At 40.9% G+C, this 25,067-nt stretch overlaps 1 protein-coding gene across 43 annotated transcripts in view; it reads right to left on the reverse strand.

Annotated features, from left to right (window-relative positions):
• PEAK1 (pseudopodium enriched atypical kinase 1) overlaps positions 1–25,067 on the reverse strand; it is a 254,072-nt gene that overhangs the window by 61,612 nt on the left and 167,393 nt on the right. For 41 of the 43 annotated variants that reach the window (XR_010590772.1, XM_065558419.1, XM_065558458.1 and 38 more), the window contains 3 exons: positions 20,004–23,279; positions 11,850–11,966; positions 9,665–9,861 (listed from right to left, as the gene is read on the reverse strand). Coding sequence is in view for 42 of the 43 variants with exons in the window: in XM_065558419.1 (XP_065414491.1) it covers positions 9,665–9,861; positions 11,850–11,966; positions 20,004–23,167 (3,478 nt within the window). In the remaining variant the exon portion in view is untranslated. The remainder of the gene's footprint in view (positions 1–9,664; positions 9,862–11,849; positions 11,967–20,003; positions 23,280–25,067) is intronic. The other 2 variants (XM_065558459.1, XM_065558460.1) reach the window with 1 other exon arrangement.

Below are 25,067 nucleotides of genomic sequence, written 5' to 3' on the forward strand. Positions count from 1 at the left end.
GGACACGCAACTAACATGCCAGCTACCATAAACTCCAACTTCATTCTATTCTCTATTTCTAAATCTTCTCTTAGAAAATAATATGCCCTCATTTTATTTATATTAATACTGCTGCAACATGATACCTTTCTTTTCTGTTATTCCTGTTCAGCAGCGTCCACTGTCAAGTAGTTTGAGATACTATATATAAATAAAGTGCTATAAAAATAATAGGAAATTTGACTGTAGTTCAGAGAATCCCTCCTTCAAACCAAGGCTTTGTACAAATTCCTGAAATTGGTCACATATTTGGTTCATTAGCTAATGCCTGGAAAAATGTCTGATGTGGCCTCAAATATCATTCTGTGCACAGACATATTTCTGAGACCCCTGTTTGCCTGCAAGAAATAACCTTTATTAGTCCAGTATGCTAATAAGGACAAGCCCTTCAGGCCTTCCGCCCCACTACATTGTCCCATTCTCATAATCATCTGTACCTCATGCCCCTTTATTCTTTTAAGTCTTGTTCTAATTATATGTCATTACCATCTCTGGTCTAAAGAGAAAATGCTTTGTGGAAAGACATTGGAATTCAAAACTACACTGAAAGTGTTAATTTTATCCTAATTTTTGATATTCCAAGGGATGGATAGGCTATTGCTATTCTTATTAACGCTGTCATTTCTTATTTTTCATTGTAGTGACCACAACAGCATCATAGATCACCCAGAGCAGTAATGAAAGCAGGTAAACTGGATACATAGAGGTAAAATGCCTGAGGCTTGGTCTACACTACCCCCCTAATTCGAACTAAGGTACGCAACTTCAGCTACGTAAATAACGTAGCTGAAGTCGAAGTACCTTAGTTCGAACTTACCTTGGTCCACACTCGGCAGGCAGGCTCCCCCGTCGACTCCGCGGTACTCCTCTCGCCGAGCTGGAGTACCGCAGTCGACGGCGAGCACTTCCGGGTTCGACTTATCGCGTCCAGACTAGACGCGGTAAGTCGAACCCAGAAGTTCGATTTCCAGCCGTCGAACTAGCGGGTAAGTGTAGCCAAGGCCTGAGATACATGAAGTCCACAAAAAAAAAAAAAAAGTGGTAAAACCATTCCTGAACATGAAGAGGGAGATGAAAAGGAACTCAAATTGGACGTTCCAGTTTGAAGAGGAGAAAATAAAGTCTGCTTTTTGAAAGAGTCTTGGCAGGTTCGTTCAAGAGGACAAGGAACTGATGCTGAACTATTTCCAGAATAAGAAGGAAATGAAATTTGAGGACCAACAATTTCAAAGAAAAATCTTAAATAAGTACATAAGGTCTCAGTAAAAGGAGACAGCAAAGCTAACCCGACAACTGCCCTCTGCACCTATGCCTGTACCACATGCTCTCCACAACACAGTTAATTAATCAAGACAATTCTACTACCTGGACTACCACTAAGTCTCCAACTTATTCATATCCATTCCCCAAACATTCCACCCTTTCACTCCCCCAAAGAAAGGAAAATTAACATCCAGGAGATGTACTTTATGTCCCAATGCAATATTATCCCCCTATTACCCTTGATTTTATAAATATGCTCCCTTGGCTTGCATACTGCAGCTGGTCTGCATGCATTTGTATCATAAAGTAGATTCTGGAAAAGATTCTCTGTGTAATTAGAGGATCAGTTGGACAGATCTTTAATATTAATACAACAATAATTCACTCCTTGATACACTCTGACTATAACTAATACAAATTACTAACAAACCATGAGAAAAAACACATAACTATCAACAGTATAATCCATCCTTTCACAAAAGCATAGTAGCAGTTGCTGATAAATGCCCGGTCAATGCATCCATGCTACTACAATGTGAAACTACTCCACATACAAATTAAGTGAATTAGATAATTACACAATAATTAATAAAGAGAAATCCACCACCAAAATAGTAATAAATGATTTCTAGCTAAAGGAAAAGTAACACTTAGTAACTGATATGCATGATATATCCCCAGTTCCTCACCATCAATTTGGGAGAGGTTGCACAGAGCTGTTCTACATATGGGCTGCATGTGCCAATATAAGTAACAGCTATGAGCAAGTTTGATCAAGTCAATTTTCCCACGTACACACAGTCAAACACAGAGAGAGAGAACAGATTATAAAGTCAAAAATCACTATGAAGTCAGATGGTCTAGTCTGACCTCCGGCATAACACAGGCCACAGGACTCCCCTGAATTAATTCTTGTTTGAACCGGAGCATATCTTTTAGAAAAAACATCCAATCTTGATTTTAAAATTTCCAGTGATGGGGAATCCAACACTAACCTTTGCAAATTATTCCAATGGTTAATTACCCTCACAGTGAGGTGACAAGTAGGAAGGGTATGGGGGGGGTCAAATGCTCTCCCCAAGATTGGCCTGCTTGGGGCAAGAGGCAGAGGTAGGGTTGCCAACTGTCTAATCACACACTCCTATACACCTTTGCCCTGCCCCTTCCCCAGTGCCCCACCCCTGTCATCCCCCTTCTCAGAGGCACTGCCCCGCTGACTCCATCTCCCGTTCCTCCATCGCTCGCTCTTCCCCACCCTCACTCACTTTCTTTCACCAGGTTGGGGCAGGGGTGGGAGGGTGCAAGCTCTGGGAGGGAGTTTGGGTGCTGGAGGGGGCTCGGGGTGGGGCGTGGGAGAGGGTGCGGGATGCAAGCTGTGGGAGGGAGCTCAGGGCTAGGGCAGAGGGTTTGGGTGTGGGAGGGGGTTTGGGGTGCTGGCTCAGGACTGGGGCAGGGGGGTTCATGGTGTGGGCTCTGGCCAGGTGGCGCTTACCTTGGGCGGCTCCCGGTCAGCAGCGCAGCAGGGCTAAGGCAGGCTCCCTGCCTGCCCTGACCCCGCGCCACTCCCGGCACATCCCTGCAGCCCCTGGGGGGAGGGCAGGGGGCTCCGTGTGCTGCCCCTGCCTGGAGGCATTGTCCCCACAGCTCCCATTTGCCGTAGCTCCTGGCCAATGGGAGCTGTGGAGTCAGCGCTCTGGGCAAAGGCAGCGTGGGCTGCAGGGATGTGCCGGCTGCTTCCGGGAGCAGCGCGGGACCAGGGCAGGCAGGGAGCCTTCCTTAGCCCTGATGCGCCGCCAGACTTTTAGCACCTAAAATCTCCCCATTTGGCTTCAGTAGCCTCTGGGAGATAGAGACAGATTCTGGGAGCCTCCTGGCGAAACCGAGAGGGTTGGCAACCCTAGGCAGAGGGGGTCATCCTTGTCGCCCTACACCTACTCCCCAGCACATTTGGCTGCTCTCCCTGGCAGCTGGGGGGGAGAGAGGGGAGAGTGGAACGGAGCCACTTCTGCCTGAGAGAGTCTGGTTGGGAGGCAGCAGTGGCCCGCTCCCTGCCCGGACTTGGTTTCCAGGGACAGGGGCCAAGCATGCCAGGGGAGTGGGGAGCCTCTGGCTCGCTCAGTCTATCCCCAGCAGCCGAGCCCAGGCAGGGAGTGGGCCAACAACTGCCTCCCAGCCAGGCCCTCTCAGGCAGAAGTGGCTCCATCCTCTCCCGCCCAGCTGCAAGGGAGAGTGGCTGAATGTGCGGGGGCGGAGGGAGGCGCAGGGAGAGAAGGACAGAGCGCCCCCCCGGTAACGTGGGATGGGGAGAGCGTGGCAGTCCCAACCTGGGTGCAAGGTGGGAGGGAGGGGTCACTGGGCAGAGGAGACATGTGGGATGGTTACATGTCCTCCCCTTTAGCTTGTGCCCCCCAGTATGGGGAGGCATGAGTCTTTTATGCCCTCACTGTTAAAAATGTGCAGCTTATTTCTAGTCTAAATTTGTCTAGCTTCAACTTCCAGACACTGAATCTTGTTACATTTTCATCTGCTAAACTGAAGAGCCCATTATCAGCATTTTGTAACCTATGTAATTCCCTACAGACTGCAATAAAACCACCCTTTAACCTTCACTTTGATAAGCTAAATAGATTGAGTTCTTTCAGTCTTTCACTCTAAGGCATGTTTTCAATCCTTTAAGCATTCTCATGGCTCTTCTCTGAACCCTCGCTAAATTTTCAATATCTTTCTTGAACTGTGTCCATCAGAACTGGACACAGTATTCCAGCAGTGGTCAGAGCAGTGCCAAATACAAAGTGAATATTGCTTGTACTTGATATTTCCCTTTTTATGCATCCATGGATTGCATTCACCCTTTGGCCAGAGTGTTGCACAGGGAGCTCATGTTCTGCTAATTATTCACCACAACTCCCAAGTCTTTTCCAGAGCCACTGCTTCCCAGCATACTCTGCCATCCTGTAGGTAGGTTCTTCATTCTTTGTTCCTGAGTGCTTTTGAAAATACTACTCTACATGTGTAACTACCTGACTGCATATGCAAATTTGTAAAGCCTAAAATTATTCTTGGCATAAAATTTCAGGTGCAAAATCAGCGGCTTTTTAGAAAAACAAGGGCATAATGTCTCTTTCAAAAATAGACATACAAAATTTTCGTAAAAAGTCCTTAAAAAGGAGCATTTTGGGTATTGTCCCAGATATCTCTATATTTACACAGATTTTTAATGTTTATGTAGCCCATGCATAAGAATAGTTCTTCTGGGTTAATATATGTCTAATTACTTCAAAAGCTGCATTACTTATACAAGAGAATATTCTCGTCAGATGTGAATTACAAAGTTAAGATGTGTGCTATCTGTAAAAACAAAAACAACCCCCCCATAAGAATATGTAAAAAAAAGGTAGTGTGCATTTGCAGAAGATGAGTTTTAAACTTCATTAACTTTGCTGCTGTTAAATTACTATTATTATTTTTATCTACCCAGTATAAAGACCGTGTTTACATTATAGATAGAGTTTGCCACAAACTGTATTTTGAACTGAAATAGTCCTACTTACAAGTGCCCCCCAAAACATCCAAGCTAGTAAACTACAAGGGCTATATTCTAGTTTCAGTTACATCAGTGTAAATCTGAAGTAACTCCACTGAAGTCAATGGAGTTACTGTAGAGTTATTCTGCTATAGCTGAGATCAGAATCTGGCTCCTATTTTTTTTTTTTTTAAAACACTTAGGTAACAAACAATTAAACCAAACTCCAATTAAACAAATTCAATTTTTGGAGTATACTAGGTAAGTATCAATCTAGAGCAAGGGTCGGCAACCTTTCAGAAGTGGTGTGCCGAATCTTCATTTATTCACTCTAATTTAAGGTTTCGTGTGCCAGTAATACATTTTAACTTTTTAGAAGGTCTCTTTCTATAAGTCTATAATATAGAACTAAACTATTGTTGTATGTAAAGTAAATAAGGTTTTTAAAATGTTTAAGAAGCTTCATTTAAAATTAAATTAAATTCAGAGCCCCCCAGACCAGTGGCCAGGACCCAGGCAGTGTGCGTGCCACTGAAAATCAGCTTGTGTGCCGCCTTCGGCACGCGTGCCATAGGTTGCCTACTCCTGATATAGAGTTTTAAACCCCGGGAGACAGGTATTTATTTAAATGGAAGAGCTATACCAACCCTACCACAACTATGATAACATAATAAGTAAAAATTATTTATGTATTTACTATGATCTACACTACAGTACAAACATTCCATTGTAAATCTGAACTAGAGAAATAAAACTGTAGGTGCAAGTTTCAGTGAAGAAGACACGGAGTCAAATCAAAGTATATCATTTTTTCCCTCTTCCCTCTCAGACACAAGTACAATTTATTGACTGCATAAAATAAATAACATTTGTCATTTGCCTGTGGTGAAACCTAAAAAGAAAGAAATTATTTATAAAACCTCCCAACATGGCCCTCACTTGATCAGTACAGTAGTAGAAGGAGGGGTGAGTGAACAAACCAGCAACGAAAAGTTGCACTGGAGCCAGAGAATTCCATGCCATTTATGGCAGCATTGCTTTTTACAACTTAGGCTTGCCAGACCAAGCCTAAGGTTAGCTATTAACTCCTTCACACCTGGAAACCTAACTTAGGTGACTGAAAATCTGAGAGAAATCCAAGAAAGAGAAATATTGTCTGCTCCAAATAAAAGCCAAGGGATACCATTTTACATAACTTTATACTGGGATATTAGTATTTGGGAAATATACTGGCAAAACAACAGACTGATTGAACTGAAATTCTATCATCACATTTCAGATGAGTCTATCACCTCTTTACTATTACTATTATCATTATTTAGTATTTGTATTACCGTAGTACCTCAGAGCCCTAGTCATGGACCAGGACCCCATTGCTTTAGGCACCCAACAAACACACAACAAAAAGACAGTCCTTCTGCAAAGAGCTTACAATCTAAGTATATGAGACAAGGATAGGTAGACAGACAGACAGATAGGGGAGTACATGGAAACAATGAGTCAATATTGCCAGCATGATAGGCAGGGGTCTCAGCACACGAAAAGCATAGCCATTGTCAAGTCTTTTGTAGATATCACAGATAAGGAGAGTTTTAAGGAGGATTTTGAAGAAGGAGAATGAGTAGTTTTGCAGATGTTTCCGGGGAACACCTCCTCAGTGTGAAGGGCAGTATGGGAGAAAGAAAAAGGTGCTTGTCTGAAAATTTAACAAGTGGGCAATGGAGGCTGTCATCATGGGCCAATCAGAAGTGAGCGTGGATTGTGAATAAGAGATGATATGCAGGGGTGGGGACTGACTGTGAAGGATCTTGAAAGTGAATACAAGCAACTTATGTTTGATGTGATGGAGAGGGGGAACCACTGGAGGGATGCAGAGAGCTGCTCTTGCCTCCCTTAGCTGTTCAGGGGGAGTTCCCCAGGGAAAAAGGATTGAGCATCCTGTGACTTACTGAAGAAAGAATCAGTCTTTACACCATGAGGCATGTTTGTTCTAAAATCTGAGGCCTGGTCTACACTAAAAAATTAAGTCAGCTTAACTATGTCACTCTGGTGTGTGAAAAAGCCACACTCCGAGTGGCACAGTTAAGCTGATCTAACCCTGAGTGTAGTCAGCACTAGGTTAACAGAAGACTTCATCCATCAACCTAGCTATCGCCTCTTGGGGAGGTGAATTACCTATGCGCTGGGAAAATCCTTCCTATTGGCATATGTAGTGTCTACATTGGAATGCTACAGCGGCACAGTTGTGTCGCTGTAGCATTTTAAATGTAGATGTATCCTGTAATAATGGTCATCAGCATTAAAACCTTTCATGAGAAACTTAAGCTGAAATGTATCAAATGTCTCAGGAGGAAATTCTTGATGTCACTATTTAAAAGGCATTTTTAATATAAATAGTCCTTCAATAGAATGAAACCTAAGGGCTGAAAGGAAGCTGTCACATAAGCAGCCACTGGCAATGAGTGGTATTTCACACCTTGAGGGATTTAAAATTGCCATACTTGATCATAGGACATCCTGATCATAGGACATGGCTAAAATATGACTAGGTCCTATCCACACTACAAATGGCATCTATAGTATAGACATGTTAGTGAACCAGATCCACTGACTTGGCTATCTTTGTAGTGTAGCTGTGCCCTAATTTATTAAAAAAAAAAACATCCAAAAAACACATGCTTAAAACCACAACTAGCCATCATGCCTTTGAACAATTCCATGGGAGAGCCCAAACTTTGAGTTTCCTCCTCTCAGCTAGAGCATTTTGTTACATTAGTAATAAATAAATACATATTGTGGCAGAGCTCTGACCTTGTCCCCGTGGGTCCTGTGCTTCTAGGCGGTATATGCTAGCCTCAGTGGCCCTCTGTGACCCTCCACGTAGCCCTTCTCTCTCTAGAGCCAGGGTTACAGTCTACTGAGCCCTTTTCATCATAAGCCAGCAAGAAGGTTGGTGAGAGAATTCCCACAGTCTCTGTTGTCCCTAGGGCTTGTTTTAGAACAGTTTAGCCTCCTGTCCTGAAAGGGGCCTGACTTCCCCTCCCAGGAGGTGTTCCTGTAGTGGTGGGTTGGGCCTGCCCTCTACTCCGGGTTCCGGTCCAGGGATCCTAATGGTAGCAGCTGTTGGCAGCCAACCTTTCACTGCCAGAGTTGCTACATTTCCCTGGGCCACTTCCCCACAGCTCTCCTTCTTCACCCTTACCTTAGGGCTCCCTTATCAATAACTTGAGGGTGTCTTCATTAACCAGTCCTTCAGCCGCACTTCTTCTCCTCTGGCTCCCTGGCTCTCCTCTGCCTGACTGGAGTGAGCCCTTTTTATAGTATCAGCGGACCCTTAATTAGAGTCAGGTGGTCACATTAGCTTAATGGCCTCACCTGACTCTTTGCAGGTTAATTGGAGTCAGATGTTTTCATTAGTCTGGAGCAGCCCCTGCTCTGGTCAGTCAGGGAACAGAAAACTGTTAATCCAGTGGCCAGTATATCTGCCTTCTGCTATTCTGCAGTACCCAACTGGCCTGGGTCTATCACAATATTAAGAGTTACATTATGCCTTTCATCTTCAAAGTGATTTATAAACAATAGCTAAGTAATGCTTCATTTGTGAAACTGAGTCAGCCAGTTGTCTGCTATTTAGCCAATAACAACCACAATACTTTCACTGAATATTTATTACTCACCTATCTATAGAATTTATACAACTGAAGGCTTCAAAACTTAGGCCTTGATCATGCAAACACATGTCGACATGCTTAACGTTACACTTAGGAGCAGCCCCATTGCAGTCAGCCAACTCATCATATGCAAAAAGTTAAACATGCTTAAATGTCTGCAGGACTGGGGCCTTAATGAAAATCTTTCAGTATTTTGATTAGTATCACATATTTTTGAAAATAAAGGAAGTACGAAATAGGTGGTTTTTGATTGTTTTTGTTTTACTAGGAAATCTATATGCTCATATCTCTATTTTCGCAGTACTTTTAAATAAAAATCCTTAAAAAAATCTATTGTGCCTATAATATTGGTGTCACTTGTTGATAATGAATTATTTAACTTCCCTCCTTTGACCTCTCAGAAAAACTTCCACAAAAACCCAAACAGCTATAACTCTTTAATATGGGACAGGAATTCATTGATGGCTGCATGCATGATGCAGCATATTCTCCAGAACATACATCTTTTCAATTGGTCTGCAAGTTTAAAAGTAAATCACTAACTTTTTTAGAATAAAATTCAATTATATTCTTATTTACAAAGATGCTTCAAAATATGCCAGGAATCATCATCTAGATTGTAAGAGGAAAAAGTCCTACATTTCACTGAGGATATCAGGAAAAATATTTTAGTCTAATAATTGTTCTGAAAGAGTTAAATAATCTATACAATAGTTATTTCAAAACTTTTCTCTGGTAAAATGGCTTTGGAAATATAAGAATGTGGAAAAATTGTGGCTCTCTCAAAAGGCATCTCTTACACAAGAGATTTAATACAGATAACCCAAAGGCTATTTTTTGTATTTTTACAAATATTCCCCCTCCCCTCAGTTTTAAATAATTTCTTGAAAGCTTAGAAATGAAATTCTTACTGAATTTTGAATAAATCTTTACTTCATCACTGGTTTCCTTCTGCAGGTTGCTCCTAAAGCATGACACAATAGCATCTTTTTTCAACAAAGAACTGTAAACTGATATTTAAAAGTAGGTGAAGTTTGGGGTCAATGTCTCTTTAAGAACGCAAAATTTTCAAAAGGGTGTCAGGTGATCTAAGAGACAATAGCCCTCACATCAAGATAAGTCATCTAAGTGGGATGGAGGCTGAAGTTTGTCTTGTAAATGCACTTACCTAAATTGCTGTATGTAGCACTGCAAGGGCTCAAGTCAGAAGAATCTGAAGTTTCCTCCTTTTCTTCCTCCCCTTGTGGGCCATGGGGAGTTGACACTGGTATGACGGAGGCATTGCCACCAATGTCCTGCTTCACAAACACAGCTCTTGGAATCTGAGGAGACAATTCTTCCACCGTGGTTTCATCTGGCACTTGACTGAAACAAACAAACAACATTCACCTGGTGGCCAAAGCTACCTGCCATATGTTATCAGTAAAACACTAGGTTTGGAATAATAAAATGCCTTTGGGTAAAAGGCAAAGAACTGGAAAATGGAAACAAAAATGTGTCCCTTTCACCTCTCCAATTTTTTTACAATGACTTTCTATCAAGTTGTTTTTCTTTCTCCTCACTAAAGTGCATACACTTTTTACTACAGTATTAATGGTAGGAAACATCTTTTGTACCAAAGTATCACAAAATGTTTCACACAATTGAGTATAGTCAATACATGTAAGTACATGCAATGCACAGAGATAACAATACAGTACTTCATACAGCATCTGTAGGATTTATAGGGCAGCAACAGTGATTAAGGTTTGTTTTTAAACCAATTATAAGGATTTTGCTTTAATGAGAGTTATACATTTACACAGAGGAGAATATACTCCTAAACTCTCTAGGAAATGCATAAAATTTTAAAGCTACATTTTCAAATTCTGGCAACATAATAGGAATTGTCACACTGGAATACAGACCAATAGTCCATCTAATCCAGCATTCTGTCTCCTTATAGTGACCTGCACAAAATATTTCTGAGGATTAAAACCCAGGCACGAATGCATCAAGCAATGCATCCTTCCCTGCTCCCAACTGGTGGGAGTCTTCTTAATCAAATTGTGAAGACTGATAGCTTTACATCATAATAAAACTTTGAAAATCAACTATTTAGTCATTTTACAAGTGTTATATTTATTGAATATAGTTCAAAATGATGCAAAATATATACCAAATAAAAATTAGTATTGTCCAGGTTTACCCAATGAATTGCTGCCTATTGCAGTTATATCAGCGATTGTCAAGAATGGTGCTATTTATAACATTTTAGACATTGGTTAATGACATTTCTGTGTCTACACACACATATACACACTCAATAGGGAACAACTTCAGAGAATAAAAACTCAATAGCTCTCATGATTTGGGTCTGATCCTGAAAGATACTGAGAACCCCTAACTTCAACAGAAGTTCGGGGCAGGCATTTCACCAAGGAGAGACTTAGAACCTCCCAGGATCTGGCCCTATATTTGTATATCAGTTTAGCTTTTAAAATGAAAACTCAGAGCTCAATCCAAACTTCTGATGAGCTAGAACACGAGTATGTATTTTGTAAACCTGCCCCATTGTGCTTGTGTACACAGCACAGCAGCCGATTTTCCATGATACACTGGTGATCTTACATTTGCATATCAGAAGGAGGACTGTGCCCTTACAGACCTGTTATAAATTGTAAAAAAACGTTTCTACACCAACCCAAAACTGACAGGCCATAGAGTACAAAAAGCAGTCTCCCAACAAATCAATACTCAGTCTACAAACACTAAAACATGCTTGTATTTTGAATAATACAAAATTCCATGTATAGTATGCACATGCTATTTCAAATGTCATACTTGTGGAATTTTAAGTGCAGACTTATAAAAACAGGAACCATCAAAACATGTTAGTAACAGAGCAGAGACAAAATGGCAAAGTTCAAAAAGCTGTAATTTTAATCATTTAGTATCAAAATCATTGATCACTTTTTATTAACATGCATGGGAATGGTGCAGACAGCACATTATATGCATCAAAATATGTGCACATTAAAGAGTTAACCAAAGGCATTTCAAATTAAGACATACATTAAATCAAAGCAGGTACAACGTTCTTAAAACCAGAGGAATCATTTTAAAGACCTGAGGTTATCCTACCACCAACAAATCTTATACATACCTGTATGTACCCCTCCAATAAAAATATATTTGTTCAAAATAAATGGTCTATAATAGGTCTGCTATTCTGATACTGAATGGCAAGGTACAGAATACACTAATTCCCTGTCCCAGACACATGCATGCACATACATTAAATCTAAGTTCAGAAGCATTTGCCAAACAAAGAATATCCACAGCAAGAGAGAGGGAAAAAAAAAGGAACTCACCCACTATACTCACTCACACAATTCCCCATTAAAGGAAATTCTCTCAGGGCCTTCTTGAGTCTTTTAATCATGTCTTGAAACTCTGGTGAGCCATTGATTCCACAGTGTTCTGGTGTGCTACAAGTTGTGCAAGCTGTGAGCAACAAGGCTGAACTCTGCAAACAGTGATATCACCTATTGCACCTTGATGTTTATTTTAGGGGGTTGGCCTGATGGATGTGCTAGTATACTTTAAGGAATGTTCTATTACCAAAGTTATAGCCCAGCCTTCTTAACTCTCTCACTGCTATAACACGTGAAATATAGTTTAAGATCTACTGGAACACTATTTTATTCTGCCAAGTACCACATTAAATAGTCAAGTAAGAATAGTTTCAACTGTAGCAAACACCAAATGTACTGTAAGCCTTTAAAGAGCTCAAACTAACCTAACTTTAAAAGTATGTGAAACATTTTAATCTGCATTCAAAGTGATATTAATATCTAAAAAGAATAAATGAATTATTTGAAAACGGCAGCAATGAGATGTTGCATTGTGATACCTGGGAGCAAGCACCTCTCTTTTTATGGGAGAAAGGGAGAGATTCTGAGCGATCAAACTAAGACACCCTAATACACTCAACCAGTTGTTTAATGAAAGGTCAACTCTTACGCATCACCCACAAAAGACAGAAGTAGGAATAGAGAAAAATGAAAAGAATTCCTGACTACTAATTAACCCATTAGGATCACTCGGAACTTGTAAATATTTTTGCCTTATCTGATCATTTAAAACTTTTAAATATGTATTGTTAGCTTTCTGGAAAAACATAATACCTATAAAAATTACCATAACCTAGTTGAGTGTGCTCTGATATCCCCTAGTGGCTGATACCTGCAAGATCATAATCTCGTATACATGAGATGGACTGAGGCCCCTGGTCTTCTACTGATGAATTGCAAAAATTCCAAGGAATGTACAGATATGTTTGGTTCTATACAGACATCTGGATTTCTAAGGTATGAAGCCTGAACTCCCTGGATATGAATAAAGTTTGAGGAAAAGTATAGGCAAGTTAATGGCTTGACTGAAATGGAAATCAGACATCACGTTAGACAGGAACTTAGAATCAGGATGAAGGATCACCTTATCTTCATGAAACAGTGTAGGGAGGATCAACAACCAGGTTTGTATCTGAGTAACTTTATGGGTTTATATTATGAGAATAAGAAAACAAACTGACATGCTAGATCAGGGGTTGGCAACCTATGGCACGCGTGCCAAAGGTGGCACACGAACTGTTTTTCAGTGGCCGGGGGGCTCTGCATTTTAATTTAATTTTAAATGAAGCTTCTTAAACATTTTAAGAACCTTATTTACTTTACATACAACAACAATAGTTTAGTTATATATTATAGACTTATAGAAAGAGACCTTCTAAAAACGTTAAAATGTACTACTGGCATGAGAAACCTTAAATTAGAGTGAATAAATGAAGACTCGGCACACCACTTCTGAAAGGTTGCCGACCCCTGTGCTAGATCAAACCAGTAGCTCCTGTAGTTCAGTTTCCTGTCTCTGACATGAGTCAGGAACAGATGCTTCAGTGGAAGGTGAAAGAACTCCATAGCTGACAATTTGAAACTGCCAACCCATAAAGGAAGTTTCTTCCTAGCTCCTGACAGTTAGAGGTTGACTTATTCTCTAAAGCATGTGGGTTTAAATCCCTTCTATTTTTTAAATCCTATATAATACAATTTTCTCATTATCCATATAATAAGTCTAATCCTTTTATAAATTTTACTAAACTCTTGGCCTCAATGATATCCAGTGGCAATAAGTTCCACAGCTTAATCACACCCTGGCAAAAGGTATTTCTTTTTATCAATATTTTTGTACATTTGCCGCCTTTCAATTTAATTGAATGTCTCTTGTTCTCATATTTTGAGAAAATACATACAGGAGTGCTGGATTTACCATCTGTACACCACTCCCTATTTCATGTAATTATATTATGTCCCTTCTTATTCGTCTCCTCTCTAATCAGTCTCATTCTCTTGCGGACTGTCTCTGAACACACATTATTTCTGCTATATCCTTTTTGGGACAGGATGCCCAGAAATGAATACATGCCTACAACAATACTGCACACAGAAATGAATACTGTATTTAAGGAGAGTGCATATCATTGATTTTTGCAATGACACTGAGGAATACTGCTTTCACAGAGAGATGGTAGAGAGAAGATTCTGAAAAAGGTTCAAAAAAGATTAACATACTATAATGTAAGTAGCTTGTGCCCCAGAGGGAATATAGAGAACAACCCTTTCATAAACTTGGTTACAGCAGGGTGAACGAAAACTGTTGATCCACCCTTCAAAGGGTAGAAAGTCAAGGTGACAGCCAGGTAGACTTTGACTGAACTCTGACACTGTTCATTGTTCCAAGTGGAGTAAACAGTCCAAGATGAAAGTGATGGAGGATCATCTCAGGTCCATTATCTTTTGAGCTACCTAAATGTAGAATCTCTCCCACTTCACTAAATAGGTTTGCATAGCTGAGGATTTCCTGCTTTCCAGGAGGATCTTTTGGACTTTGGCAGAACATTCTTGATTTAGTTTTCTAGCAGTCCAGAAGATAAGCTGTCAGCCTGAAAGAATATGAATTCAGGTAGAGAACCTCATCCCAATCCTGAGACAAGAGAGCAAGTAAATTGGGAAGATGGATTTGCAGCTTTTATATCAATTCTAGATGGCCCCAAGTTGGGACTTTCAACAGTACTCTGATTTCTTCTTGTACAATCTTCCAGATGGTATTTGCGATCAACAGGATTTGAGAGAATGAGTAACTCCTGGCCCCAATCCAGGAGAATGGCATTTAGCAGTGTTGGTCCTGCCTGCCTTTGGAGATCCAGAGATATTTGGTATTGACTCTGGTGGAAAAGTGATTAGGTAGGGCTTTGCCCCATTTACAGAAACGTTAATGCAGGATTGAGTCCTTAGGGGATTGTTCTTGCAACTGATTGTATTTTGCCTTTAAAAACCTGCTAAGACATTTTCTTTTCCCAGGAGATAAAGGCAATTACAATGAACTGATGGCAGGTGTTCCCCTCCTAGATCAAGACAGTCTGCTATTATAGCTGGCAATATCAGGCTTCCTTTGGTGTTTGGCCCCCAAGAGAGCTGGCATGGGTGCTGAAAAACTGTTTTATTTTTTTAACACAAAATAATGACTAATTATATACATAAAAATAGTATCCACAGACCGAAGAGAATGGACCAAAAAGACAAGGGGAGCACTGAGGACACTGAGTGTTTTCAGAGTTTGTTGCATCTTCTACACTTCAGGAAAGAACTGAGGGGTGGCTGGGGCCTATTTACACTGTTGGAACCCTGCACAAGGGGTAGGGGAGTTTGTAAAGACACTGATCCCAGTAGACAGTTTTCCAAAAGATTTCAAGCTCACATTCCAAGGGCGAGTTAATCCCAAGAACAGGAATCCATGTGGGCAGTTCTCAAAGGCAAACTCTCTGTGTAATGTGTGAACATGATATCATTATAAAATCCTAAGGATAGCAAGGCATTTCTAAAAGTCTTGACGTTTGTAATCTGTCACAGTTATGGAACCTAATATTAAAATCTCCAGAATTTATAACTGGATTCCTGACGTATTATATAACTTTACAGTGGAGTGTCAGACATTACTGTTAAATTCAGAAAGCATTACAAACATTTATATGGACATATATAAACATTTCATTTCTTCAAGCAGTAAGATCCATAGATCCTATAATGGGCTTGAGGCCTGTTTGCATCTTGATGGAACTCAGACCTGTCAATCACTGGCACAGCTTATGACCTTACTGATGAAGAGATGATATAACTTCCAGTATGGAAGTTGGGGAGCCTTGTAGGTTTCTTCTTAAGAAATATGTCTCAATCCAAGAGACAATGCTGCATGAGTGCAGAAGACGATGAGTTCTTTATCTTGTATGCCTCAGATATTCATAATCTGATCCACCTAGATATCAGAGGCTTTGAAGTCTTTTTGTTCCTTACAGCTAGGCGACAAGACAAAATTATGAACTCTATCTTCTGAATACTTCAGTTTTGTGTAGATATATTTTTATTATTGTGCAGACATGAAAGCTGTTCCACAGCTTTCCCGTTGGACACAGTGGCTTGGGACAGAAAGCTTGCAGTACTGTCTCCTTTGAGACTTTAGGGATGAAAGATTGCTTTGTCCTGAGAACCACTATCTCAACATGAAAATAGAGTACTGGGGTTCTGTGGACAGAACTCTTCATTCCAATGCCCATCAGGCTGACGTAATTGCTATTAAAAAAAAACAATTGTTAGAGAGGGAACACCTCCTTTATAAGTTCAGAAGAATACCTTATGGGGACATTTAGCAACAGATTGACATCCAGTGATGGGGTTACCTTGTGTAGTTGTGGAGAATGGATCAGAAAAAGTATCAGTGTCTAGTGATAAGTGATAATTATTTGGACCTTTCTCATATGTTGGATATAACTGATGTGCGTACCAGTATGGCCTCATTTCTAAGCTAGTGACTGACATCTCTATATTCTTCCCTCAAAACCACACGAGGCTAAAGGTTTTGGACTTTAGTACTCTGGAAAATATCTTTACCAAGACTGATCTTGTTGTAATCAACTCCTCTAGGAAGAAGTTCATTGAATGAGCTGTGATAAATAACAAAAGAAAATTTTCAGAGTAGCAGCCGTATTAGTCTGTATCCGCAAAAAGAACAGGAGTACTTGTGGCACCTCTCCCCGCTATAAAATTCACATCAGCTGTGACATTTAGCCATATAGCCTAACCTAAACTGAGGACAATGAGACTTAATCCTTCTACTAAAATACTCTACATCAGTAAAAACAAAAAGCTTTGTAAATCATACCAAGAGGCAGCACAGGGGTTCACAACATAATCCAGACAGCAAGGCCTGAGAACTACTCACATTGATCTCTAGTGTTCCTCCCTGAGGCCAATCCAAGAAGCAGTATTGACTTGCTCTACAGAGAAGCTAGCCCTTCTCTGAAGCAGAGGGTATATCTATGCTGCAGCTGGGAGTGAGCCTCCCAGCCCGGGCACAGAGACTCGCACTAGCAGGGCTTAAGCTAACATGCTCAAAATAGCTGTGTGGGCCTTGCAGCTTCATCAGAAACTCAGGCTAGCCACTTGAGCTCAAGCCTAGAGTCTCAATGTCCACACAGCTATTTTTAGTGCTAGCTCGAGCCCCACTAGCCTGAGTCTGTTTACCTGGGCTGGGATGCTAGCTCCCAGCTGCAATGTAGATATCCTCAGAGAGGGTTGCTGTGATAGAGGGCTTTTGAGGAAGAAGTGAGTGTGAGGAATGGTGGAGGAGGTATCCCACAATCCTCTGGAATAAAGATGATCTTTGCTCTAGATTCCATATTTTCTCTCTCCCCTTGAAACTATCTCTAGTCATCTTCCATTCTGCACAAACATAACACAAAGCCTTAAATGCAATTTCCTGCAAGAGAATAACTCAAATTTCCACGGGTGAGCAGGATTAACTGCTGCACCACCAAACACAATAAATTTTATTTACAAATATTTGGTAAAACTTAGTATGATTTTTTTTTAAAAGAAAAATAAAATATATATTTAAAAAAACCACAGTAGGAAAGGTTATATCCTGTCTCAATTTGAAACCTTTACTGGAAAGACTTTTCTGTCCTTAGGGGGGGAAAAGTTAATTTTGGTTTTCAGAAAAACCCTCTACTGAGATGCCAATTTCATATTTGCCAGCATCTTTCTAACTACTATGCATGCCAAAGAAAAACAAGACCATCAAATGGATAAAACACTTGAGGGCCCCATTACAGACTCAAATGCATTCAGTTTCAAACGTTTATTCCTCATTTCAAGAGATGAATATTCTGCAAATGCTGTTCTGGGTGATGAACTGACCTTTCCAGCAATATCATAACCACAACACAGTGCTAAAGGAATTTAAAGTTATCAGTCTCTACCACCTTCATAATCCACTATGGGATAAAAAAAAAAGTTCAGTTTCTCCTGTTGATATGCCTTCAGGACCCCCCACCAATCTGACATTTCTTAATCCTATCTTATTTTTCAGGTCATCAATTTGATCTCTCAGTGAGCTTTACAGTTGTTGGCATTCTCAGTTAGAAAAGTGTCATGTTCATTGATCTTTATCTTCATGTCTTCAATTTTTCTCTAAGCCTGCTGCAGTCGTTAACTGAAGATTTTGAACTTCTTTTCCATTCCACACATTTTAGCCTGAATTAGCATTAACCTTTAGCTAACATCTGATGAGTTAATACAAAGCAAGTGTAGCATCACTTGGTAAATCAAATATACTTCCTATTGGTGCAAAACTGCAAGCAGCCAGGCCTGGTTCACAAATACTCTAAAAATAGACAAATCAAAATCCTTGAACCGTATTGGCTTAATTTTTGGTATTGAAAAGGACTCTCTCTCTCTCTCTCTTTCCTTTCCCCCTCCTTAACACAATCAAAATCAAGTAAAAACAATTACCTTAAGACACCAAAATGCATCAAAGGCAATAAAAATAAATTACAGAAAGCCAAATGCCACAAAAAGCTACCAAATCTTATTCTGCCCATAAAACTCCCAATGTTTCATTCTTTTCTTTTTTTAAATATTCTCAGAAAGATCACAATGGAGTTATTACTTTTTATAAAATAGAATTAATAGCAAATAAAATATAATTACCCTTGGGAAATTCTGAGCTATGATTTCACACTATCACCACAGGTTGGTGGGGAAAAAATAAAGAAAAATTCTCTAAAAGGGGGTGGAAAATAGGAAAGAGAAAGACTAACTATTGCAAACAGTAACAGTACAAACATACTCTAGGCAGGTGTGGTAAAACAAAGCAACAGCACCATCCCTAGGGTAGTTGAAGACGCTTTGTTTTCAGCCGGGTGCTATACTGCATACAGGTGTGGTGAAACTTCCTAGTATCATAACACCCACTTTATACCCCTAACTTTAATCAGAAACATTGTAACAAAAACTTGAGCTTTCCAACTATGAAAAAATATCAGAAAAACAGACAATAAATAAATCCTCATTGCACCAGTTTTAATAAAGGTGTGATTTTAAACTCATGGAAAAAGGTGAGTTTGACACTCCTATGGGCAGTTTAAAACAGGCTGATTTCACTTTAGGTTAATTTGATTAGCAATCAGTTTAAGATAAACTGAAATAAGAGTGTCCACACATAGATTTCCATAATTTTAAATCAGTTTAAAAACCATTTAAAGTTATATCAGTGCATTTTTCTTGTATAGACAAGAATACAGAGAACAAATAGGGTGAGGGAACTTTAGGACCTGACCTTGTTTTTGGTGAGGGTCAGATATTACATTGAAAGGAACAAGTCTATGATTTTATAATTTTCTATCTGGCAGGGTACAACTAAAAGAATAAATAGGTACAAAAGTTTTAAAATATCTTTTGAGTTAATATACTGGTAGCCTGCTTTCACTAAGGCTTGGTCTACACTACCACTTACCTTGAGCGCTGTAAGTTACAGCGACCTAAGCACTGGTGTGGACAGAGCTATGTCGGCAGGAGGACTTTTCCCATTGACATAGCTACTGTCTCTTGCAGAGGTGGATTTACTATGCTGACTGGACAGCTCCCTCCCGTCAGCATAATAAAATACATGCTAATAAAACTTGTGCAATGACATGGACTATCAATATGGGGTGCTACAGCTGGAGATGTGTTTCTTTCCTCTGGAGGGGCACGTGACAGACAGATAGTCAGTACACTTTCTACTTCTCCATTAAATATTTACCCTCCACTTCTAAACCAGAGTTCTTTAGTCTTCTATAGCATAGAAATACCATGTTAATCTAAAAATTCAGGGCCATGTGTGTTTGATTCAGTAGAACAAGATCAACCTATTGAAGACAGTTCAAAATACGGGATGCTGTTCATATGAAGAAAGGTGCTAATGAAAACGACTATCCAGTAAAATGTTAAGACTGTAAAAACATTACACATGCACATATAAAGTTCTATATAAAGCCCTTAAATTACTTCCCATTTCTGCAAAATGTACAGCATATTCTATAACACTGAATGAGTGAGTTAAAAAGACATATGCTGTTAGCAGCAGTTTACCTGAGGATCTTCTTGGGAATCTGAGATGGTGAAGAATGACTCTTAATTTTCTGTTCAGAATCCTCTGCCAACATCTCTTCCATTTCTGCTTTGTCCTTTGCCACTGTATCTTCATTTGGAAACTCCACTCCAGCCTTGTTCTGGTCGGTGTTTGGTTCAGCCTGTGCTGGTTCACATCTATACATGAAAACAATGGATGGCTTCTCACTGGAGTCTGTTTTTGACTCACTGAACCAATGGTGGCGTTGAACTGGAGGAGGGGGCAGCATATGTATAACAGTTCCATCAAGACCCACTAGTTTCCCTTTTTCTCTTTCCTTCTCTTTGTCTTCCTCATCATCAGTCTTTCTGCGGCGGAAGAAGCTCTTAAATGATATCCAGCGCTTGGGTTTTGCATCAGCAGCTCGTCTACCTTCTGAATGCAGTATTGACTCTGCCTCTGTTGATCTAATGGGACTGGTTGGTTTGCTCCAGTTGCTGAAATGTCTTTGTAACAGATTACTTGCATGATAGGGTGAAGAAGTGGAACGTGGAGGGGGAAATGGAGGTGCTTGCTCTATTTTGGGACTTGTGGTATTATGGGTGCCTGTTACTGGCTTCGACAAATGGGTGGTAAGTGGCTTTGAAAGTGTATCCTTCTGCATTTTAGTGGTAGTGCTTTCTGTGGCACTGGATACTTCAGTATCATTGATAGGTTGTGCAGTAAAGAGAGATTTGGGTCGTACCAGGCTGCTTTTAGTGGTATCTGCATCAGGTGGTAGGGAATATAATTCTTCCACACTGCAAGATTTGGGTCCTGATTGAGGTGTTTCTGGAGGAGACTGCGGGGGCTGGATAGAAGCCACAATCTGAGAAAGCACTGTGTTTGCATTTTCCCTATTGCTGTTGCCACCAGAAGTCTCCTGTGCTCCTTCCATTTTGGCTGCAGGCTCTTGACTTGTCTTCTGAACTCTTGTTGGGGAGCTATGGTCAAAACTATGACTTCTTTGTGGTGATGTCTGACCTTTGCTGAGACAGCTATTGTACTCTTGAACTTTCTGAGCCACAGAACCCAGTTTACACTCTGTGCTATTAGTTACCCCCTTGGGTTGGGTAAATTCAGTGGGTTTGCTGGGTATATTTTCAGAGATTTTGCTTTCTGTTTCTATTTCTTCATATGTGTGGCTTATTACACTTGTAGTTTTATCTTTGATGGATAGCTCTCCACTGGTCCCTAGAAAACTTTTATAGATGGCTAAATTATCATACGCATTTGGATTGATTACAATAGGAACTTTGATAGCATTCTTTGAACTCCTAGCATATGTAGGTTCATCATGAATGATAATTGGGAAAGGTGGCATGCCAGCATTGTTGTAACTATTAAATTTTATCTCAGACAAATTGGGTGACTTCACTGGGATGGTTTTTGAAGAAATATTTGTGGCTGTAGGTGAAGTAGGAGCAGATTTGTGGCTGCTTTTCCTTGGAGGGACTGAAGGTCCTGAGCTATTAGCAATTAATTCCACCTTAGGTATCTTCTGTCGTGGGCTAGTACTAGAGGTCCATACTTCTTGGTATCTAACTGCACTGGATTTTTTTAGATTGGCATTTACTCGCACAGATGATGCAGTATTAGATATAATCGGAGCACCTGGAGTTCCTGGTGAATTTGGGTGAGATGGTGTACTTTTGGTTTCTGAGCTTTCAGTCTGACCATCCATACTCTCATTGGTCATGGCTGCTGACACATCTACTATAGTATAAGGCTTGCACACTGGTTGTTCCATATTTACCACTCTGTAAGGTTTGGCTTGATCTTCCATTGGTACCAAGTTTATAGTCACTGCTTGACCAGTAACATCTGTAGCACTTTTGCTTTCTTGATTATCACTTTGTACCGCAATCTTGCCATCCTTCTCTTCCAATCTAAGTGCAAGAACTGCCTTGTGAGTCTCTAGAATGTTTGCAGTGTTTCTGGAAGTTTTTGGCATGTCTTTCATTTGCTGCTTATCACAAAGACTCTCATAATCTGGTTCAATCAACTTGATCTCCTTAGGGGTACTGGGAGAAAACCCTCCATTGCAGAGTTTTTGAGATGAACTACTGATTGTTCCAGAGTGAGACTCTTCAGTCAAAGAAGAATCAGGAGATGTGGAATCAGATGATACCATACTCTGCATGCTTTCTTGCCCATAAAGCATCACAGTTTCTTCTCCATAACCATTTAAAATTTCATCATAGCTATCATCATAGTCTACAGCACAGATCCTCTGTAGAGACTTGTTCCTTAAAGGCACAGTGTTCCATTTTTTGTCAACACAAAACCGGACAGGAGACAGGGTGTTAGCTCTAAAGTTAGCAAAGCGAGGTTGGCCCCGCATGCGAATTTCCATTGCTAGCAGCTCTTCATCACTTTCATCCCAACTCTCATGCTCTTCCTGCATGCTGCCAAAAAACATATCATCCTCACTCTCATCTCCACTGGAGAATTCTGGGTAACAGAAACGCCCACCTTCATTACTTATTACTTCAGTGCTTCCACTCAGAATAACATGCTTACTATGTGAATCCTTCATTCCACCCATCATGCAGCTTGGAGGGATCTGTCTTTCTAATGATCTTTTATAGCAATTATTTATTCTTCCCAAGAACGTGTCCCTTGAGTTCATTTCATTTCCTGTTTGCTGAGGTGTGGTATCCAAACCCGCAATTTCCTTCAACACTTCTGTCAGTCCATTATTATTGTTATTTGGTATCTTACCTGCACTATCATTGTTGCCATAAGGCCTATGAACATGGCTATAACCTTCAATTTCATCTTCATTATTATTGTTCAGTGGCTTTTTGTTTAAGACAGTCTTGTTTCGGTTCCACCCTATAATTACTGGCTTGTTCTCACAATGATCGGTTGTGCTGATCTCACCACTGACACTCTGCCCATCTACCACCATCATGGTGGGTTTCACAGCTATAGTGGGTTTCTTTGCTACAGGGGGTCGGAAATTTCCTGTACTTCTACCACGGTGGTTGTTGCTGTGGTTTGCATTGGTTTTCAGATTACCATGCGAGAGGGAAGTCTTTTCAGAGGCTGGGGGCAGTTGGTGCAAGCTTTTGGGTTTGAAGCAGTTTTTACATTCACCAGGTTTCCAGACGTGTTCAGTGAAGGTGTTGCAAGCAGACATTTTCCCAGAGCTTTGCACCTGATGTTCCACTGTTCAGTGCATGGTAAGAACTTCATCCATTCGTTTTCACTCTGCTCATTTATTCTGGCTATGCTTTCAAATAGTGATCTTTCTGAAAAATGAAAGACAGAAAACAAAAGATGAGAATGGGGAAAAACAACAACATTCAGTGACAAGTGAATGATTGTGTTTATACTCATATTCTGACTGTTTCTCCTTTTACAACACTTACTCCTGGGGGAATAATGTGCCGCTGTGCAATGCAGAATTTACGGAGAATTAATGTTCTGCACAGAATTTCATTTCTTCCCGGAGAATTGGTGCTGCACAGCTGCTGGCTGCCACTAGGGGCTACTGGTCCTGGCAGAGCCCGGCTCCCCAGCTCGTAAATAGAGGACACTGTTGGAGGGAGGGGAGGGGGAACTGGAGGGGTCCCGGCAACTGTGGTTCCCAGCATACCCTGAAGGAGGTGGCATGTGGGCCATGGCCTCACAGTGAACAGACCGCCCAGCCTGGCAGAGATGGAGGCCCTGTGCAGTGTCAGCCCTGCACCACCCAACACTGAAATCACCACAGGAAACTCCATACAAGCCCGGTCTAACCAGCATCAGGCTGTTTCTCCCTATGGATCCCCAGGCTCTGGGAGGAGAGAATGCAGGTGTCTGGGATGGGGGGTGCCCCGTGGCTGTGCTCTGGGGTTTGTGTGGAGGTGTCTGGCCCCGTGGCTGGGCTTTGGGGAAGAGGGGGGAACATGTGTCTGGGCTAGGGGATGCCCCATGCAGCCCCCTCCAGTACCCCCCAAATACTCTCTCCCAGTACACACAGACCCCCTCCAGCACTCCCCAACTGTACCCCCTTCCAACTCCCCATCCCCCTGGCATTGTCCTCTATTTGGGAGCCTCTATATGGTAATCCTATGGGGGCAAGACAAAACCCCAAGAATCAACAAAAGATCGGAGTGACAGAGTTTTCCCCCAAGATGTGCCCAGATGGCATGTGGCACACCCAGACTGAGGTGCCCCACAAAAACATAACAGAGAAACAGGAACTGGGTTGTCATACAGGTTCCTTTAACGTTTTGCTCCTGGGGGAATCTTTTTTGTTGTCAGTACTGTTACAGACATTTTTTCTGAGAGGTATTTTGAAATAAATTACCCAAATAATTGAAACTGGCATGATTAGATTGTATTATTTTCACAAATAAAATATACAGAATTTTAAAATATTGTGCACAGAATTTTTATTTGTGTAGTACAGAATTCCCCCAGGAGTAAACACTCTTAGCAATGATTTAAAAGAATCAAGTAGTCTCTATCTGACAACTTATAGCTCTTTATTGACTTCAACAAAACCAAATATCTGAAATGCAAAACAATTACATATAGATAGGGCCCTACCAAATTCACAGCCATGAAAAATGCATCACAGACTGTGAAATCTGGTCTTTTGTGTGCTTTTACCCTATACTATACAGATTTCACAGAGGAGACCAGCGTTTCTCATATTGGGGGTCCTGACCCAAAAAGGAGTTGCAGGGCGGTCACAAGGTTATTTTAGGGGGGTTGAGTTATTGCCACCCTTACTTCTGCACTGCCTTCAGAGCTGGATGGCCAGAAAGTGGTGGCTATTGACCAGGTGCCCAGTTCTGAATGCCACACCCTGACAGCAGTAGCGCAGAAGTAAAGGTGGCAATACCACACCATGCCATCCTTACTTCTGTGCTGCTGCTGGTGGCGGCTCTGCCTTCAGAGCTGGGCTCCTGCCCAGCAGCCACCGCTCTGCAGCTGCCCAGCTTTAAAGGCAGTGACCCTGCCAGCAGCAGTGCAGAAGTAAAGGTAGCAGTACCACAATCCCCCCTACGATAATCTTGCGACTCCCTCCCACAACTTATTTTTGGGTC

This window comes from Chrysemys picta, chromosome 10 (genome assembly GCF_011386835.1).
Source record: "Chrysemys picta bellii isolate R12L10 chromosome 10, ASM1138683v2, whole genome shotgun sequence".
Taxonomy (NCBI): Eukaryota; Metazoa; Chordata; order Testudines; family Emydidae; genus Chrysemys; species Chrysemys picta.